Source organism: Varanus komodoensis, unplaced genomic scaffold (genome assembly GCF_004798865.1).
Source record: "Varanus komodoensis strain SLA01 unplaced genomic scaffold, ASM479886v1 scaffold4, whole genome shotgun sequence".
NCBI classification, from domain to species: Eukaryota; Metazoa; Chordata; class Lepidosauria; order Squamata; family Varanidae; genus Varanus; species Varanus komodoensis.
In genome coordinates, this window is record NW_025335941.1 from 59933432 (window position 1) to 59955102 (window position 21671).

Below are 21671 nucleotides of genomic sequence, written 5' to 3' on the forward strand. Positions count from 1 at the left end.
TCATTTATTTCAGCAAAGGAAGAATCCATTTAATGATGCAAGTTTACCAGAAGATCATGCAAAAATTGAGCGGGCTGAAAATGGAATGAATGGTTTATCAGAGCCAACAGGGAAAGGTGATTTTTTAAAAAAAGAATCTCTGTTGTTTTTGTGGAGTCACTAAAAAACTTGAACAAGTGTGCCAGTATCTTTCACTGGCACTTTGGGGTTGCATTAATGGCTGAACTTTTCAAAGGAGTCTCCGATAAACATACTGTATCTTTGTCTCTCCTTTGATTGATGTCTCCCCTTCCCATTGACATCCTCCAAGTGGCTTTTGAGCAATCTGCAGTGTGAAAGAAAAGCAAAGCTTTCAAAGATATTTAACATGCATAAACAGTGCATAATGCTTATCAAAACTATATTCATTGGGCCCGAGAACAAGATTAGATGCAGAGACTGAATGGCTCTGTTGGCTGTGATTTAAGAGTGGAGTGGTCTTAAATCATAGCCAATGGTCATAAGCATGTATGTATGTAGGATATATTGTTTTTTCTTTAATTAAAATCACTGATAATAATAGTAATGGCTATGATGATGATGATGGTAATAATTATATAAAGCAAAGTCATAAGTCAGGGTAAATGACCCTTGCCTCTTCTGCTGAACGCTGATGAAATTTTTCAGCACAAACAGTGATTATGACTCTCTTGAGCTACTTTCATGAATTCAGACTGGAATGTCCGAATGCACTGTATGAATGATTTGGGAGCTTTCCTTAGTGGGGTGACCACTAGTGACAGCCATCACTTCTGTGACACACTTTTATTTGTCCTTTCCTGTCCCATTGTAAATTCCCAGGCTACAATTGTCTCTTTCCTTTGTATTAGGAGATTTCGAAGTAAGAGATGGAAATCCTAGCCTAATTTTAGATTCATTTCATTAATTCAATTTTCTGGATTATTTCCAAGTCATATTGGTTAGAAGTGAGGGGTGGGATCCTTGGCCATTTCTCAAAGTTTGATAGTGCAGCTCTTATGCATGTTTGGACAGAAAATTAGTTAGTTTGGATTTGGATTTTTGTAATTTCCAGAGAACTGGTTTTATACGAAGTACAACTCAACATACTGCATGTATTGATCAGGCCTAATTTAAAGCTTAAATTTAAGCTTTAAGCTTCTTGTCCTGTTGCATTGTCCTTGTCCTGTTGCATTAAGCTTTAAGCTTCTTGTCCTGTTGCATTGCATTCTGGGTTTAACCAATAGGCCTCTTGCAAGGTACACAGTGATGTGTTTATGTACCTACATGGTACCTTGAGTTACAGTGCAGCAATCTTTACTGTAGCATGTTTTTACCATTCCCTCTCTGTGTATGCTTTGTCTTGTAGAAGCACATATGCCTTCAGCAGAAGACCAACCCAGGATAGGCCTAACACCCTACACGAGTGTAGGAAGTCCAGAGCAGGCTTCTGTAGGACTGAGTGAAGCAGGAAAACCTCCTGTACCAAGAGCTCGGAAAAATGCCCACAAGACCTCAGATGTCAGCTTGAGAAATGAAAATCCCCTCCCCAAAGCGCCTAGAAGGATCAAGCAGGTGAATGGCCAAGGGACGCCACCCCGGGGCATCCTGAAACGCAGCTCCAGCTCCAGTTCCACAGACTCCGAAATGTTCCGTCTGAGCCAAAACATGGACTCATCCAATAAAACTGGACTCCCAGCCTCAGCTATCCTTGAAGACGTTCCTGCAGGGGAAGCAGAAGGCTTCTCGCAAAACTCTTTGGAAAGACTAAAGCAAGTCAGGTTCTCCTCCAGCGTAAGTAGGAAAGGGCATCCACCGAGTCATGAGTCGCACACAGGCAAAGAATCGGGAGAGTTCAGTCTGTTAGACTCTGACTCCATTAAGACCAACGAAGGCCGAGTGAGTGGCGTGGAGGCGCTTCAGAGTGAGCAGTCCCGGCCAGCAACGCCTCCTCAGTCCTATTCTCCAGCTTTAAATGGAAACGCTAAGGACAGAGGAGAATTTCAAGAAAGTGGAACAGCGCCAGGTTCTCACAAGCCAAGCAGCGCAGATCCACCCCCTGGCCCCTTGCAGGCTGTCGAAAGCCAACTTGCGGAACCCTCCCTTCCGAGTGGGTCTTCCAGCCAAGCGTGTCCCGGTGCTGGAGAAGCGGAAACTCATGAGGTGCCCCCTCAGATCACGACAAAACAGCCGAGTCCTGAGTCAGAGGCCTTCCCAAAAAGCACCACTGGTAAGAAATACCGGGAGTTCACAGCAAGTCACATTTTCAGCCTGTTGTGATCCTGTCTGACAATCTTCTCTTTGGAAGCATGCCGTCGCTTTGCCATCTCAAGGGGTGTGCTCACCAGATGCTTCTTTTCTAATTCCTCGCCATCCCACCTTCGCGGGGCTGCTGATCATTTTGTGATTTAGGCTTCACTCCATTGATGGTTGTGGGATAATGACTTGAATCAAATCGTGCTTGGGACAAGCGGGGTATTCGGTCTGTACTGGGGCAAAAATGATGGTTGACGCAATTGGTAAGTAGCCTTTCCTACGGATGCATCCGAGATCTTCCCCTGCCATTTTTGTAGAGCAAGAAAATAGTTACCATGTTAGTTAGAAATACTTAACATGGTTGAAGATAATTGAAGATAACTTATCATAGCTTGGCAATAACTGCCAATCCCCTCCCCCTCAATTCCCTCTTCATTTCTTGGTTTGGACAAACCATGTTTTGCTGTTATTTCCATATGGAGCAATCTGGACATGTCTCCAACCCAGAAATGTCTTCAAGCAGAGGTTTGGTTCAATGGCCAGTCCATGGCGTCACCTTTGCATTTGAGCTTGGCTATTATAGTAGAGCTGTTGGTTGGTGCGATGTCTCTTTCGAATGAGGAACACTGGATTCCATACAGGAAGCCACAGCTTTGCGCTTACAAGAGCAAAGCAGGGGTGTCAGAGAGAGGACATTTTGGAGGGTGCTCATCCATAGGGTTGTCTGTTGGAGATGACATCACAGCATGTAACAACAACAACACAGGATGTCTGTCTACAATATGATCGAGTCTTGTCTTCCATTTTGTCATTGTCACAGTTATTTTAAAAGCAACTCACACTAAGTAAAATTAATATATTGCGTATGTCTCATACAGTGTCAGGTTAGGAAGTTTTATTACTGGGGAAATATTTTAAAACTTTCCTCTGTTGCTAAATTGCTTCATGTTCCAATCCTGATAGATACGTTGCCAGAAGTTGAGCATTCTCATCCTAAATTATCAGAATTCCTTGAAAAATATAATCAATCGCATTGTTCTTTCTTTTCTTTCCTTTTTTTAAATACTTCTTTGTCGTTTGACACTGAAATTTTACACTAGCTTTTATGGTGCATGTGATGCTATTGCATCCTTTTTTACTGTCCTGCCATGAATTTTGAGCCAGCAGGGATCTTTGCCTATTGGGCACTGCAGAAAAGAAAATAACAATGTAATTGATGATGATGTAGCAGGACAGGCAGATGTAGGAGAAGGATGCTGTGGGCGAAAATGAATAGTCAGGGGGGCCACCCTTAACCTCGTGGCCCCCAGATGTGTTGGACAGTAACTCACGTGCTGGCTGGGAATCACGGGAGTTGTAGATCAGCACAGGTTGTAGGTTGGAGAAGACTCAGTTGGACATGGAGTTGGGCAACTCCTGTTTGAGTCTGTTCATGGATCATGCCTTTTGGCACTTGCTTTGCCCCCTTCTTTGATGCATGTGGTGAAGCAACTGGAAATGCTGGTTTGTAAAACTTGAGGGCAAATAGATGCCTGCTCCGGACATACAAATGGCAGGGACAGGTCTAAACAAGCATACGAATGAATGGTTGTTTAGGCTAGGCCTGCACAGCCTGTGTGTGGTGTGCCGGAGAGAGTCTTGGACCAGGGGCCTGGGAAGTCCAGGCTTTAGTCCCCGCTTACCATGAAGCTCATGAGGTGGCTCACCCTCAGCCCAACCCTCCTCGCAGGCCTGTTGTTGTGAGGATGAAATAGAGCCTCGTAGCTGCCTTGGATTCCTCACAGGACAAGAAAAGGTGGGATATTAATGCAAAGTAATGATACTACACTGAATGCAGCCTAGCAGTGATGCATTGCGACTTGCTGGGTACCAGCCAAACTCACCTCTGTTTTTAGGACTGGATAAGAAAGCAGGTTTTATTTTATTTTTTGAGATGTAAGTGTGGATTCCATCAAGGAAGCCACAGCCTTGAGCCTCCAAGAGCTGAGTCGGGCGGCCAAGGACAGGACGTGTTGGTGGGCACTCATTCATGGGGTCACCATGTGATGCAGGCAGGGAGTAACAACAAAAATCCTGAGACGGTAGGCAACACCCTGGAAGAAGCATTTCCCCACTTCCACACATAGGAGGGAGCTCCTCTGCAAAGACAGATGCAGCTAGGGCGTACCTGTGCCCTCGAAAAAGAAACAACCCCCTTTTCCCTTCAAAACTACTCTGCTGTGTACACATTTATGTCAAGGGATTAAAATTACAACCTTTGGCCCTGTCTCTTGCAGACCAGCAGTTGCCTTTGGCTAAGCCAGAAGAGCCTCAGGTGCCCAAAGGAGGCTCTGCAGACCCTGAACAAGGTAAGTCTGCTCTTGCTGAAGGTCAGAGTGCTAGAACACTTTCCAAAGCTGACAAATACGCTGCTGAGATTGTGAAGGCAGCTGATGAGTCCATATCGAAAGTTCTAGACTGGTTTAAAAGAAGTTCCAGTGCTGGTGGTAACGAATCGATGTTGTCTGCTCCTCAAGAAAGGAAACTTGCAGAGAAAAGGAGCCTGCACAAGACAAGGGAGTTGACGGTAACCGGAGAAGATCACGGATCAAGCCCAGGTGTGCTGAGAGGAAAGCCTACCAGCCAGAACGACCAGTCCCGTGACCCAGTATTTGCGAAGAATGGAAGACCAGTCAGCCTACTGGTAGGAGAAGAAAGAAGCTTCACTCAAGGCAAAGCAGAAGAGACGGCAGGCTCTGCCCACCAGAGGCCATGCGTTCAAACTGGCGAGAGAGCACATATTCTGACCACTGGCCAGGACATGAACAAGAGAGATGATGTGGGTGTGGAAGGCAAGGGTGAAGTGGAGGATGGAAATACTTCATGCGGAGAACTGAAGGTTGAAGATAAAACAGTTAAACCGGGTTTGAAGAGTGCTGATCCTTCTTTTGGAGGGGCAATGAAAGGGAGAAATAGTACACATAGATACACTGATGGGGAGAGAGATGTCAGATCTTTATTGGAAGAAGGAAACCTTGAGCAACCATCTGGAGAGCTTCATAAAAAACATAAAGGAAAGGAATCTGGATTATTGGATGATGAAAATACGCACCGCACCAACCAAGGGGCCTTGTTGCAGCCACATGAATTCAAACAGTCATCTCTGATGGGGGATAACAGAAAAGTCAAGGACATCAGGGCTTTCTGGGAAGGAGAGAAGATAACCCCAAAACTGGCAAATAAAGAAGATGACTTAAATGAAAGCTCCTCTGCTAGTAACACGAGACCAACCTATAGAAACAAAGTCAGCAGAACAAAGTCAGTGGGTGAATCTTCAGGATATGTCACAGGTGAATCTGACAATGAACAAAGCAAGTCTAATCCAGTTACCTTCAGAAAAATTGAATTACGTGAGGATGTCTCTGAACCCAAAGATGATGAGATTACATTGTCTTCAGGAGAAACTAGAAAAACCCTAATGGCTAAATCCAAAGGGAGCCATCCTGCAGACAGATCTGGTGAAACAGTTCCAAGTGACCAGAAGAATGTTGAAGGGACACGACATCCAGATGTAGATCATATGCACCCGAGATGCAATGCAGAGTCACCTGGCAGTGAGAATGGACCTTTCCAAGGCATTGCTTTTGGGAAAGAGAGGACTTCCCCTACTCTACACCAGGAGCCTCCCTTTAAGATTCATTCTTTAAAGCAAAAAATAGATGATGAGTCAAAGACTCAGATGCTCAGTCCAGCAGAGTTTCAAAGCCTGAGAAGTTTTTGGGATGTGGGGACCAAGCCTCAGAGCAAGGCTGATGAGGCCAAGCCAAGGATGGTCGCCTCAAGGAGTAGAAATAGTAGTACAGGAAGTTATCTGAAAGAGTCAGAGCAGCCGAAAGAACTAGGAACTACTCAGGCTGTTATGGGAGATGAACAACAAAAGTTCCCAGAAGAAAGAACGAGGGAACCAAAAAATTCACCTTTAGAAGCAATAAGGGTGACTTCAAAGCAAGCAGGACAACTTGTGCTTTCTCGATCGATGACTGCTGTGCCGATGGGAAGCTTAGAGTTTGCCCTAACAGAGGGGAACTACTGTGAGGGAAAAGCTGTGCTTCCAGTAAAAGAGTATGTAGAAAAAACAGTTGTTCCATCAAAAGTACAACACAATTTGTTTAAGAGAAACTTGCAGAATCTGTTGATAGACTCATCTCCGGAGTCCTCATTGGTTTCCCTGCCTGCTGATGAGGAAGGGGTTGCACAGGCAGATGGACAGATGCCTTCTACTGACCAGGCACGGCAGGATAGGGTTGCTTCTGTAGACACAGATGGAAAAGCTGAACTTCCAGCAAGGGAGGTGATTGAGACGGTAAACCAAACTTTGGTCTCCCATAAAGCCAACCCTGATGCTTTTAAGACTGGCCTAGAGAGACTGCTGAAGGAAAGTGCAGATGTGAAAACCGTTTTTAGACCCCCGATAGTGGTGGATAGTCCTGAACAAGCAGTTCCTGCATTGGAGAAGAAGCGTTTCTTTAACAAGGTGATGGAGCGCAGTCATTCTGCTTCCCCCAGTGATCAACAAGAGGCCCTGGTGGAGTCTCAAGAAAGGGAAGAAACTCCCCCCAATTATATCTTGTCCAAAGATCAACCTGTTAAATATAAAGCAGTTGTAGGGCATTTGCCTGCAATCACAAAAGAATCAAATTCAGTGCCTGAGAAAGCACCTAACAAGGAGGAAGGCCAAACATCTCTTAACAAAATTCCTTCTCAGAAAGAAGCCTTCCAGATTCCATCACTGAAAATGACACTACCTGAAGCTTGTCTTGCCACTCAGGACAGCACAAATGCTCCTGGGAAAGAGGTTTTTGAAACAGCGACAGAAAGGACGGTTCCACCAAACAAGGAATGCCATGATCTGAATGCCAAACTAGTCTGCCTTCTGAAAGAATCAAGAATGCCTTGTGCTTCACCAGTGAGGGAGAATATTCTGAAAACACCATCCAGGAGTGTTCCTGGAGACAGTCAGCAAAGGCTGTTGACCGAAAAGTCCATTCTTTCTATGCCTCAAACAGCTAAATCTTCAAGTGAGACAGGTGAGCAAAGTGCAGATGCCAGTAAAGATGGTGGCAATAAACTGACCACAGAAAAAGGTGAACCGATTCAAGAAGCAGCTGCAGTGTTCCCATTTAGAAAGCAGAAAAATGAAAATGCCCTGGGGCAGAGCGTTACTGTTAATGAGCAACCGGTGGATGTGGCAGAGACAGTAGTGAAAACCATTAAGCCAAATTCATTTGAACATGCACCATTTAAAGCCAGGTTACAGAAGCTGGAAGCAGACTCCGCGCTGCTCAAAGAGACAAATGGTTCCAGCACATCACAGGCTACCCCACATCCCCATCCAAATGTGAGTCCGGTTCATGATAAAGATGCAGCACGTCCTCAAGAACTATTTGAAACCATTGAAAAAGTTAGGGCTCCATCTAATGCCAGGCAGGCGGAGCTCAGTGCCAGCTTGCAACGATTGCTCAAGGAAGATTCCAAAGTCCTGCCGAAAAGCACATGCCATAATAATGGGACAGAATTTGAGAGCAAATTTAACCAGACTGTAGATTCGGTTGGCAAAAAGGAAATAGGTCAGGGACCAGAAATTAACGAAATGATAGACAAAACGGTTGCTCCACCCAGATTGAACCAGCAAGAATTTTGTTCAGGTGTACAGAAACTACTTGAAGAAGCTGCCCAGACTGCCAAAGTGAAGGACAGCAGGCAGGCCAGTCTTGGCGTACAGAGCAGCATGGACTTTCCTGCAGAAGCAAATGAAACGGTGGTAAAGTCAGTTGCTCCACCAAACGTGGATGCAGCATACAACTCCAGGTTAGAAAAGCTCATTAGGGAAGGTTCTGATGCTGCTTTGCAAATGTCCAAGGAAGGCATTCAGGGAGCAACAGGCATCTCCACACCACTGATAAAAGAGAGCGTATCTGTCAGAATGGCACCACCAGTTGAGAGCACATCAGGTGACTATACGAGTATGGTTAAAATACCCTTCAAGGGCAAAACTTCCCAACAAGATGCCCAAACAGTAGAGAAAGCAAAGACTTGGGGTGTCCATGAAAATAATGCAGTTTTCCAAAAAACTATCCAAGTTAACCTAGCCTCAACTGCAGCACCAGATCTGCAAAAAGGGAAGGATTCCCCCATTCTTAGCAGGACAGATGATGCAGAGGGTAAATATGGAAGTTGGGGAGAAGCGGAGACAAGTGCAACACCGGATGGATCCCAAAGCGCAAGCACCTCACTTGGAGAAAGCAAAGGCCCTCTTAAAATAAGTAAAGTTGAGCTTCTGCTCGCTGCTTCTCATGATGGGGACAAGGATGAGGAAGATGACGATGATGCATCAGATCTTTTAGGTGAAAACAGCCGTTCCATTGTGGGAATCCAAAGAAGTTCAACCCGTGAGCAGTTTTGAATTCTTTAAGTGTTCTGTGTGTGTGTATGTGTATTTTTTTAAATAATAGCTACTTGAACGCTACCTGAATAGTACAAATTCAGAAGCCAAATCCTAATATTTGGGTATCGTTCCTGCAAGGCAACATTTTTCACACTTTTGATACTTGAGGCAGTCCACCCCCCCCTCCAAGATTAAAATGAGAGACTGATGTCTCTCTACCCTCAAAGATGCTTTCTCTCATTGGGTTCCCCCTGCAAAATGGACAGGATTCCTTCTTGAAGGTCTGCAGCTGAGCTAAGATTTGCTGCCTTGCGTTCTTATTGGAATTTGTGGGATTTGCTGCCCCAAGATGCAGTGATGACCACCTTTAAAAGGGGATGAGACAAGCGGTTAACCCAGTGGTTAACTGGAGTGATGGCTATATGCTGTTATCTCTTGTATCTGAAGCAGGATTATTCTATAACAGTTGCTGCAGAATATGAGTGTCAGGATACTGTTGCGCTCATGTCCTGTTTGTGGGCTTCTCATCAACCCAGTACATGCATAGACAAATAAGGGCATTGGGTTGACCGTTGTGGGACCAGAATGCTGGAGCAGATACACGTTTGGTTGATTCCAGGAATGCTCTGCATACACCCTTATTGTGGAGAGCCAGGATTTCTGCCTTCACACATTCAGAGCCCAGAACCTTCTTGCAAAATGTTCTTTATTGACCAAAGTGTTTTCCAGACGCACAGGGACCTGGAAAGAATCTCTGAACATGTACAGAGTGCTTTGTTGAACCCACTCTAGTATTCACCTCCGGGAACTCTCCTCATGAGCATGCCTGGGCCACATCCCTTTGGGAGGGACCCTTTGCAAATGGGGACTCCTCCTCTCTGCACCCCGATCCTCTAATTGGGCTGCCCACCTCTGCTGACAGTGCATCATGGGGTCAAGAGCCAGGGCCACCTGGTCTGTCTCTGAGAGAATCCCCTGCTCCAGGTCCCCTCCCACCAGCTGAGCATCTTGGTTCTTCCCAGAGACTGCCTGCCCACCTGGGGAGCCTGGCCTTGAGACCAGCGTCTCCACTGCTCTCATCTCAGTGTCTCAGGATGGCCACATCACATTCCCAGGCCACCCCCTGCTGCTCGCCCCCTCCCTCTGATTCTTCCCCAGCCAGAAGCCCTGGAGGATGTGCACCCAAGGCAGCCCTGTAGTTCATTCCCAGTATGTTCATCCTTCAGTCCTATGGGGCCTGAGCAACTGTGATGCTTTAGGAATTCCCCTGCGATTATCAGTTGTAGCATGGATTGTCTAGGCATCCTTTCTCCATCCCAGGCCAGACTTCGGCAGAGAAAAAGGAACAATTCTGCACAGAGCACAGTCCCTAAAAGTGGTGATGCATTGTACATATGGCTTTATTTTTCAAGGCATACTTTAGCTCCTCATGTGGCACACGGTTTGGGAATTGTTGTTGTTCAGAAAAAGAAACAGAGCAACAAAAACTCAGCCCATGAAATGCATTATGGAAAACTGCTCATCTGTTTTGAATTGGTAATTATTTTCCATCCTGCCCCTACCCCCAGTACTCAAGAAATGGGCAGAAGTCACGGAAGGGATAGCTGTCTGCAGGCGAGAATAGATAGCATCACTGGAACTTTTTTCTGTGGGAATTCCCACAGCTCTGATCTCAAACTGCTTATTAAATTGAAAAATGACTTGTGTTTCAACATCAGGAACTCTTGAAATGAAAAGCAGCAAATGAAATTCCAGTTGCAGACAAATTTCTTCCACACACATGCATAGAGATTCCCATCTTCACCTCTCTGCTGCAAAACTGACCAGTCTATGTTGTTATGCGTTCATGGCAAGAGGGATTAAATTTAAAATACTCTGTCAATGAAGATCTAGACTTTCCAGCTTCTAAGAGCTGCATGTTACCTTTTGTTTGTTTGAGGAATGACAGGACCAAACTATAAGGGTGGAACTGAATATTACAGGAGACAAAATGTTGCCACTACTGTTGTGTTAGCCCTGTGGTTCTCCACCTCCTTTCCAGGGATGCCAGGCAAGGAAATGCACAGCATGACGACATCAAGACAATGTATAAGTTGTATTATGTTACCTGGGAGGAGATGTTACAATGTATAAGTTGTATTATGTTACCTGGGAGGAGAAATGTCCTGGGAGGAGATATAACCTGAAATCCTCATGTAGGGCAGCAATGCCATGTTTCTTGTGAGAGTTTAGTAGTATTCCCCTACACAGATACAACAAGTGATTTTTTTTAGAAACAGCTATGTTGTTTGAGACATATGTCTGTGCGTTGTGCAGTGTTCATGTGTTTTGTCTTGAAACAGGTTCTGAAGATGAAATAAACCCTGTTTTGAAGGCTTTGAAAAGGAGTTCAAATAGGCAAATTCCTTCCAAAAGTCTAGAGGACATACCATCAGCCACATCAAGTGAGCACAAATGTTTGCCTGACCACTTCCATGCCCTTGAAAGGTTTTCTTCAAATGCTTTCTCGGTCTGTCCATCATTTGTTGAGAAATACTTTGACATTGCCTTTGGATGTCCAAAACTATTTAAAAACGTATCCAATGGTTGCTTATTTAGGGTCTGAAGAAACCATATGAAGCCATCTTGGGGCTCTGGAGCTATTTGAGTAATTTCCAATGTTTTAGAGAATGTACTTTTGACTCACTGGCAGCTTCTAGAAATACAGTAGCAGCCTTCCAACTTAGAACCATGCCTCCAGTATGCGGGACTTAATTCCCTGCGTTTTATATCTGCTCCCACACAGTGGGTAAATCTCATGGAATATCAAGAGTGCTTTTGTAAAGCAATGGAGTAATTGGCCCTTAGTAGTGTTGAATCAGGTGCAAATAGAAAAGATTAGAGAATAAAGCTGCAGGAACTGCAAATCCAGTAATGTGGTTCTTGATAGGTAGCTTCCACCCCTCCAGCCCAGAGTCCGTCCAGTGTTGAAAGTACTTTGAGATATGGACTCCTGCTCACACAGGTGCATCCTACTTCACCTTCTTAGTTTAGTGCATGTGTAAATGTTTGCATATCCTCACAAACATACACACAACGTCTCTTTTGGCCCATTTGCAATATTCTCAAACTGTTATCTATATCCACCCATTGGTGGGTTGGGCACTTCTGCTAAATGGAACTTTATTATTTTACTTCTACATACAGCGGTTAGGCTTTAGAAGGTGCTTGTCCTGTCCTATCAAAAGTCTTACAGGAAGGGTTCTCCTGAATGACATCTTTGGCCCTTTAAAACCTGCTGCTGCTTACTTGCACCTCAAAACTTGGATCGCTTCTAGATAGACTGAACTAGTAATAATAGGATTGCTGTGGCTTCATTTTTACAGCACATTTCCTTATGGTAGAATGTCTCATAAGAAGCATCTTCCATGAGTTAATCTTGGTTTTACTCCCAGTTTTCTTCTTGCTCCTCTTCCACCTCTAGAAGCTTCTGTTACGATCCCACTGTGGTCTTTAGCACCCGAAATGTCTAACTGTCATACCATTTCCCCCCCTTGCACAGATAAAGAACAAGTAAACCTTCCGAAGGATGACATAATGCTTAGTGCTGAAGATGGTAACTATTCTATTTGTAGCTGCATGAATGTGACCTTCTGCTGCCTTTAGTAATGTGTGTGAATTCTCAGAGCCAGAAGACTTATGGCTAGAGTTCTAGATAGTTGTGTATTGTGTACTGCCTTTGGGCAATGTGTGTCTGCATTTTTAATGTATCGGGGGCACCTGTTCGCTGCATTGGTTGCTGTCCAGCTCAAGTCACTGTGCCCAAATATATGTGGGTATGCCCTTGTTATACTAACTGTTTGCATCTCACTGAATGACCGTTGACATTGCCCTGCCGACAGCTCGTGCCTGTTAAAATGTTAGCCATGATTCTGTTTGCCCTCCATAACTGACGATGTGATCGTCTGACTTGCTATGGAATTGGGAGCAACCACAAATATAAACATTTTGAAAGCTTTTCTGGGTTCTTGCAATATCAACCCTGATGTTGGTACAAAACATGATAGGTGCCAGCGGAGGAGGGAAAGGCTGACAAGATCATGAAAGACTCTTTATACCTGAGTAGCAAAATACTTGGTTATTATTTTTATTTTTATTTATTATGAGGGGAGCGGAAGGAAGCCCTGCATTAGCAAGGGCCAAAGGGTCTTGGGCATCCATGTCTTTGTAAGAGGCATGTGGGTATCCTTCCAAGCACACACTGGGCTGGTGCATCTCCTGCCAACGGCAAACTTTGCTTCCACTGCAGAATTGCACCAGTGCAATGCTTTTTGTCCTCTCCCAGAGAGAGAATAGCAGGCATTCACCTACAGTATCTGTGAAAAAGCATTTCTCTCTTTACATTCTTACTGTGTTTGTTGGAAGGTTGGAATGCAAGACTGCTAGTCAGGGCTGTCAACATGCATTATTATTAATTTGTTGGGAGAATGAGGGTCAGAGAGAAATTGGGCCCTAAATAAACAATACACTAGCACTGTAGTTGAATTTAACTCTGTATTAAAAACCAGTTCCTATAGATTTCCAGGAATTCATGCTTGAAATAAATTACCTAGAATTAAATATTGGGATGGGGGCAGTTTGATGAGGTGGACAGTGTGCTGATCCTGGATGAAGGAAACTGAATTTAAATGCCTTGATAAGGGTGGGGCCTTTAACTACTTGTAGTGCAAAACCCAGGGATGCTACAGAGCCATAAGTATGTAAGAACAGACTTTAGACTATTAGTACATGCCCTGTTTCTCCAAAAATAATACCTAACCAGGAAATAAGCCCTAGCATGATTTTTCAGGATGCTCATACTATAAGCCCTACCCCAAAAATAAGCCTTAGTTAAGATTGTCAGCCAGACGGATGCATTTAGTATGTCCGTTGTAACACAATTTGGGGTTCGGAGAGTTATGACGATGTTCCAGAAGAAGATGGCACTATTGTATTTGAATAAATGCAGATTTTTGTACATGAATAAATGCAGATTATTGCACATGAAAAAAATAAGACATCGCCTGAAAATAAGACCTAGTGCATCTTTTGGAGCAAAAATTAATATAAGACCCAGTCTTATTTTTGAGGAAACACGGTAAAAATAAACTATAGACTTTTGCACCCTTTTCTGGACTCCGAGTAGTGTCTGTTGAGACCCTTCTGTAAGTCTGACCTGTGTGTGTATTAGGAGGAAAAGTGTACACGCATCTCCCCGTGGGATAGATGAGAGTTCCCTCTAGGTAGGATACCTGGAAACATGGAGAGAACATGTGTGGGGCAGAGCAACCCTCTGTTGTAGCTTGCTTGTCTTGCTGCTCATAGTATGTGCCTCTTGCATGTTCAAGTTTATCATTGCACATGTCAGTGTGCTTTTGTTTCAAAAATACAATTTTTCCTGTATTAGAATCAAGTCAGCTCTCTAAACATGCATTGCTGCTCTTTAGTTTCCACAGCACCTTCTTTCCCTGACAGCCAGTTCTCCAATCCGGAAAAAATCAAAATGATGAGCAAATCAGTTCCGGCATTTCTGCAGGATGAGGCAAGTTTTTACTTTTGCACGTCTTAGAAATCTTGGGCATTGTTTCAAGGGAGCGCTGGTGTGCCCGTGGAGCTATGCCTTAATGTAGACTTAAACGAAATAAGAATATAATTAGAAGAACTTGTTCCAGAGGGAATGGGCTGGAGAAGTGAATCTTGGGAATTTCTGTTTGTGATGCATTATGTTTTGAATTAGAGGGTTAAACTGAGAGGATGAGGAGGGTAGGAGTGTGAAATAACTTGGCTCAGAGTAGCAGTTTCGACCTGATGACCTACACTGCTATCCCACCCTGTTAATTTGTGGTGGTTTAGATACAACTTAGTGAAGTATGTAGATTTGGGTACAAAATGGTATCTGCTTTCACCATGGTCTGAAGATGACCCTGAATTAACCCAGCCAAGGTATCAATAAGTAGTTAGTGATACCTTGGTTTTCCTGTGAGAAACCAGGGTTGGCAATAATTTCAACCATGAACCATGAAGAAGGTTTGCTAGGAAAGGCTGCTGATGGTCCGTACCTGATCCAGAACAGATCCCCTTGGTTCTTTCAGTCTGTCTTTGGGATCTTTCCCTAACTTTCCATTAAACAGCTTTTATAACTACTGCAGTCGCTAGAACCAAAGCTTCCCCCACTTCTCCTGAGCGTGTTCTTTTGTAAATGTCTCAAATTAGCTGCTTACGGGAAACACGAATCAAACAATGAATCAAAATTTTGAATTAATGTTGCAATCATCTCTTGATCAAGTAATAATGTCTAACATAGAATAGATACCCTGGAGCAAAGGCTGACAGTAAAGTGGATGAGATCTACTTAAAGGAAGGAGTACATCACAAGGCAATGCAGTGCAATGTTAGAATTGGTGCTAAGAAAATGCTGCCTGGAGCTAACATCGAGTCAGTCTAAACCAAAGCAATCCCGGCTAATGCTTGGCCACACTTCCCCTGGAAACCTTAAGGGAAGGAAATGACAGGGTCTTTTAGGGGGCGATCCCATGGGTCTGCCCATGACTTGAGGGACTGTGGCCATCCCAAGTACAGCAAGAGAAGCGTGGAGGAGAGGGTTGCCTCTGTGCTCTTGGCAAAGCAGTTGGACAGCCTATTTCAGCCATCTGACTGCAGCATTTCAGAGGGGAAGGGACGCCTGCCAAGGTAGTACCAGGATATAGTCTGTCCTGGCAGTGCCAGTCTCCTCTCTTCCAAATGACCTTTAAACCTCTTCTCTGAGCTCATCCCTCCAAGCTTGAAGAAGCCACTAATGTGGCAGAGCGGAATCCGCACGTGAACCTCCAGTTGCAAGGTTGGAACACTTGTCTGACCTTGTGTCTGGGAATCCAAACCTTCCTGTGGCCCTCTAGGCACCAGCCGGGGGCCATGGAACAGCTCTACCCAGGCACTTGGCCAGCCGCTGAATTGATCTTATTAGGTAGGTAAATAGAGTTACCTAATATTTAATTTGACTCTGCTGTTCCTCCAGCATGAATCCCACTATTGTAACATTCTGGTTACAAGAAGCAAACCTGCACATGAGTCCTTCTGGGGCAGGTTATAGTCGCCTTTGGTCTAGTGAGATGGGAAAGTATCTCCAAATCGCTTAGTCCAGCCACCGTGTGCAAAGGGAAAATAAGCAGAATGCACAGAATGTGTGGCTGGGCCCTGCTTGCCTGTGTGTGCATGCAGGCGAATCCAGAATGCTAATGTGTGTTGGGGAAATGACATGTGGCCCATGACATGTAGACCGTAACGAGCCAGTTCAGGGTCGACTGGTGCTCACTTAACAGAGAATGTCAAAGCAAGCCATTTAAAACAACAAGTTTGTCTATAATTAAGAACTATTTTCTTGCTTAGCTGATACCATTTTTTTAAAAAAGAAAGCTTCAGATGTTTTCCTATAAAAGGATTGCAATACCGCTTTCACACATGCATGCACATACCTTGCTTATTCCCACAAGCCCAAAGGGGACCAAAGGATTATGAGCCATAAAATAAGTCACTTATTGCATTGCTGCTCGGTGAAACTGAGGGAGCCACTTCAGTGGACTGGGGTGGAATTAAAACAGATCTCCTTTCCTCGAAGAACGAAATGGTTGGCGGCACAGGGGCGGAACACAGAACGGTCTTGTCTTACCACTTCGTGTCATTCTGCCTTCCCCCCCACAAGTACAGATATATTCTTGCATGAAAACGTGCACGTGACTTGAGGTTTCCATCATTAACTGTATGCCCAGCAGTAAGTCTTGGCGGATGTGCTGGAATTGTGCTGCATGGCAATATTCGTACTGCTTTTCGAACACCCGCGCAAACTTTTTTCCCTGTCTTTGTGTAATATCTTGTAGAGCGATGACAGAGAGGCAGATTCAGCATCAGACAGCAGTTTCCCACTTGGCAGAATCAAGAAGAGCCCCAGTTCGCTAACCAATCTTAGTGGCTCTTCCGGCTTGGCGTCCTTGTCGTCTGTATGTAAACAAAAGCTTCAGTTAACATCGCTGCTTTCCCTACCTCTACAGTAGTAGCAAAACTTCTGTGTTGAAATGCTTGATGCCGTGACAAATGCTTCTTCCTTAGCTGTAACACCCAAATGTTTTCTTGCAAAAATACTACCCCTTAACCTAAATTAACCTCTCATTTGCCCCTGCCCATTGCACCCAACTTTTGGGGACCCTTCCAAGTGCTTGCCGTCACTCTTCCTGAACATGGGCTTCTGTGAAGGCCATACTCAAGTTGCCCATGGGAAGGACATTTTATTTATTTATTTGGGATTCTTATATGCTGCCCCATTCGCCTCAGGGCAGCTTCCAACACAAATAAATAGCAATACAAATACATAAAAACTGGAAACATCCTGGCATAGATATAAAATCAATAAATAAATTTAACAGGGAACACCAGCCAGTTCTGGCTTCCTAGTGAGTGTATAGCACAACTCAGCCATTGTGGCTTAGTATAATGTTAGCTAATAATCACAGCTTGTGAGAGGCCAGTAAACCAGAACTGGGAACTATGCTTCCAAAGTCATGAAGGCAGGAGCAAACACAGAAAGTGCAAGAACTGCTATATTTTGGTATAGAATTCTCTTCCTGTCCGGCCCTTTGAGGATAAGTGAGATAAGGATTGTATAGCAATTGCTGTACCGAAAGTATGAAGCATAATGATGGATAATAAGGGTACCAATTTTTTAATTATTTAAAGGTCTGACGACAGATTTCCAGGTAGTTTTTGAGTGCAGAGGCTTAGTAGGGATCAGCACTCATTCAGCAGATTGTATAGCTAGAAGAGTAGGCAAAATACTTAGGTTGGATCCTCTCTATAAAATCACTCTTTGCATGTAAACTACTAATGATTCCCCCCTATTGTTTGAAAGCAAGCATGCAGTATTTAAATATGCAAAATATCTCCTGCTTGGTGACATTCTTTTTTCAGCCTGGAGCTAAGCACAGGGGGAATTCTGTCCTGTAGTTAAATTTATTCCCCATCTTCACTATGAACACCAAGAAGCAAAGGGCAATTTTATACATGCTTATTCTTCACTTTGGGATATCTACAGGTGAGCACCAGCGTGATGAGTATCTACAGTGGAGATTTTGGCAACGTGGATGTGAAGGGAAACATCCAGTTTGCCATTGATTATGTGGATTCGCTGAAGGAGCTTCATATTTTTATTGGTCAGGGCAAGGACTTGGCGATTGCAGATGCCAAGAAGCAGCACTCAGATCCGTAAGTGTGTGAGAGAGACTGAACCGGGGGGGGGGGGGTGTTTCTTATTTATTTTACAAGATTTGTATGCCACTTTATATTCCAATATGGAGAGTTAAGAGCGGTGAACATACAAGAGAAAGCAGAGAAGAAGCGGCCGTGTTTGCACACTGTGAGGATAGGTCAAGCCTTGGCTTCTTTTCCCTGTTCTCGGCATGGAGATTGTGCACTGCATGATTTGCCGAATTACCTTTGTGTGCCGGACTTGCCATGTCGCCTGAACCCGGAGATGTCCATCCCAAACCGTACAACAAACGATGGGTTCTGGGTGGCTCTGGGTGATTTGACTTCCAGACCAGCCTTGCAGGCAGCCCCGTGCAGAGTGCATTGCGGCCATCTGGGATTTTCCAGAAAAAGGCCCATTTGTTCTATACAAAGCAGAAATGGCCTTTCGGCCGCCATCAGCTTAGGCCATGGATGCTGCACCTTAGGTCTGCAGACGGCACCTGGGCTGCCGGCACCAGCTGTCTGGGGTTCCCCGCAGGCACCATGCCTTAACCGCCCAGCAGGACAGACACGTGGACAACCCCAAACGGGGCTGAAGTGAATGTGCACAGGACAGTAATTGATGACCAGCATGCCCCTTAGGAGTGAGTATCCCATCCGTGGCCTTCAGTCCTTGACCTCATTAGGATGAGCAACTCTGTTTTGAAATGCCTTTAATAAGACTGACTTCCCTGCTTTAAGATGAAACTAAAGGTCCTCAGCCAGCCAGGTTTCCTCCCTTTGCAGTGTCAATGCCACAGGCTTCCTTGCAAAAAGCTCTTTATCCACCAACGGGTTTTCCAGAAGCACAAACACTCAGAATGACTCTCTGAGCATGCACAGAGTGGTTCACTGAACACAGTCTTGTATTTGCTTCTAGGAACACACCTTATGAGTATGTTTGGGCCCCATCCTTTTGGGAGGGTTTTTGGAAACGAGCATGCCCCCTCTCGGCAAGCTGATCCTCTAATTGGGCTGCCCTCTGCCAGCGTCACATCCCTGGGCCAACAGCCATACCCACCGCATCTGTCTCTGAGAAACCCCCATGTTTTAAGCCCCCTCCCAAACACCGTGCATCTTTGATCACTCTCAGAAGCTCCCTGTGCACCTGAGGAGCTTGGCCTTGAGATAAGTGACTCTATTTCTCTCATCTCCGTGTCTGGTATTGGTCCCCATTTCGAGGCCTCCCCCTGCTCTTCCTCCCCCCCACCCCAATCAGGAGGCCTTGGCAATACGTGCCAGAACCAACTCTCCTCCTCACTCCCAACACCTACTTTGTTCTCAAACTCCTTTGAAAATCAGCACTGATATTTAAATATTATCTCACCAGAGTGACTATTACACTCCTTTAGGTATGTGAAGAGTTACCTGCTACCAGAAAAGTACAAGCTGGGCAAAAGAAAGACATCTGTGAAGAAGAAAACATTGAATCCTGTGTACAATGAGATATTACGGGTAACTTGTTTCATGATTTCCATTTCCAGTAGCTAGGCTGGGAGTGTTGTCATTTATGTAGCCAGAACAACACATGCACAAGGAACAGTATCAAAAGGTCCAGTCCAGCTCAAAGAATTGCAGAAGTCTAAAAAACAAAAACCCTTAAAAGGGGCGGGGGCGGGGGGGGGGCGGGTAAAACCTAAAGGAGGAAATTGCCACCCATCTGCCTAATGAGGACTGAACATGCTTGGTCACCACAGGATGCTGGCTGACTCTTGGGTGAAGGAGTTGGGGGAACGAGAAGGAAGGGAGGATGAACTTCATGCGGTGCATGGACAACATGGGGAAAGTCCTGCTCAAGGAGGTGGATCCCAGTGGACTTGTGGCATATTTTTCAGTGCAGGCATACGTCGTGACAGTCTCGCAGCCACAAGAAGGAGCATCCAGAAATCTAGGCAGAGCCATATCTTTTGTAAAGTTGATGGGTCTTAATTGTCTGTTCAAGAGTAAGACACTGTTGTGATTGTCACAAGATGCTGTAGAATAATTGATGGTATAGGAAAGCCTGAAATACTACACTTCCTACTGTAACAGGGACAATATAGGGCTTCTGGGAAAAACTGTTTCCCCTCCATCCCTGTGTACTGCAGATCCAAAGGAGCTGGGGTTCTGCATCAGTGAGCAGAAGGTGCCTGCACCTTTGCTAATGAAAATATGCGCTTCCTTTATCCCTGTGAGTCCTGGCCTGGGATGTGTGGATTTTTGTCCAATTTGTTCTGCCAGCATCCCGCTGATTGTCAGAGGCCTTTCATTCCATCGTCTGCCCTGGGGCAAAATTAGATTTTTTTCAGCTCCCAAACTTGCATGCATGTGTGTTTGTAGAGATGCAGAAATCTCACCCAGAGTGCATCGTCAAGCTTTAGCCAAAGGGTTAAACATGTTTTTTTATGCTCTTTTTCTACAACTATATTTGCATACTTTTCTAGAAAGTAAAAATCAGATGGCAAGTTTGTGGAATCTGTGTGATTTCGGAAGAGCTTTTCTCTTGCAAATTCTGCAGGTCAGATTCCTGGAAATTTGAGCTCATTTGAATTTGTGGCGGATTTTCCCAACATCTCTTGTCGGAGCTAGGCTGCAGCTCTGTTGGGTACTGCTGTTCACTTAGATGCCTTAAATGCATGGAAGAAATCACTCTGTCAACAGCAAGTACCAATGGCAGAAAATTAAACTTCTCATGTTCAGAAACAGTGTAGTTCTGAGTCGTGAAAGCTGGTGACAAGGAAAGACAAGTGACTCTTGTTGTCAAGCTCAGCTTCTAAGCTTTCTGGAGTATCTTGTTAGCTGCTACAGACAGAGGTTCTTGCCCCTTGGCTTGTTCCAAAAGGCAAGGTTTTTTTTAATACAACAAGCTGATGAAGCAAATCCAGTCCTTACCTTGTTGCAAGAACTTCAGTGCTTGAGAATGCTGTGCTCTGGAGACTCTCAGTGTTTGGGTTAAACCAGATTTTTTCACTTGGTGCTGCAGATAATAGGCCAGTCTGTACATCACAACAAGCCACTGTGGATTAATTAACCTTGGGAGTGCCAGGGCATGGGGTGGCTGGCTACCATTTTGAAATGGCAGGTCCCAGCCAAAAGTTGATTTGGCCAGCCCTGTTGTGCAAGTTCAGGTGGCATGGGTTGTTTGAGGGTTGTCTAATTAAAACAAATCACTGCTTGTGTTAGGGTTATTTAAGCATTGTCTAAACCTTAAACAACCCTTGCTCCCTGGGTTTGTGTGACATGGCAAGCAGTGGTAAGCCAGACACCCACAAGAGCCCTGAGGAAATGGCACCTGTGGGCATGCAACCCAGTATAATAGCTCCTACTGGCAGATTAAGCCATGGGGGATTGTTGTGGGGTGCAAACCAGATCAGTGTCCTTAAATACCATCTTGCCTTATTTGCAGTATAAAGTGGACAAGGTCTTCTTGGCATCCCAGAAGTTGAATGTCTCGGTTTGGCACAACGACACATTTGGGCGTAACAGCTTCTTGGGTGAGGTGGAGCTTGACTTGGCTGACTGGGACTGGAACGACAGGCAGAAGAAGCAGATGAACTGGTATCCACTTAAACCTCGAGTGAGTTCCCAAACTTTGAGGGCTCAGGTGTATCTTTGGGCCAGACACTCTTTCCTCCCACCAGTCCCTTCAGTATGTGCACTTACAAGCAATATAAGGGCATTCTCATATTTGAATTATATAATGATTTGTAGTAGTTGTATT

At 44.8% G+C, this 21671-nt stretch overlaps 1 protein-coding gene across 2 annotated transcripts in view; it reads left to right on the forward strand.

Annotated features, from left to right (window-relative positions):
- Positions 1-21671, forward strand: part of SYTL2 (synaptotagmin like 2) — a 76675-nt gene that overhangs the window by 48335 nt on the left and 6669 nt on the right. Inside the window, exons 6-15 of one of the 2 annotated variants that reach the window (XM_044442417.1) lie at positions 14-116; positions 1367-2227; positions 4530-8681; positions 11020-11121; positions 12219-12272; positions 14143-14237; positions 16570-16689; positions 17778-17947; positions 19324-19426; positions 21357-21527. In XM_044442417.1, the coding sequence (XP_044298352.1) occupies positions 14-116; positions 1367-2227; positions 4530-8681; positions 11020-11121; positions 12219-12272; positions 14143-14237; positions 16570-16689; positions 17778-17947; positions 19324-19426; positions 21357-21527 (5931 nt within the window). Of the gene's footprint in view, positions 1-13; positions 117-1366; positions 2228-4529; positions 8682-11019; positions 11122-12218; positions 12273-14142; positions 16928-17777; positions 17948-19323; positions 19427-21356; positions 21528-21671 lie in introns of those variants that run through there. The other variant, XM_044442416.1, reaches the window with a different exon arrangement.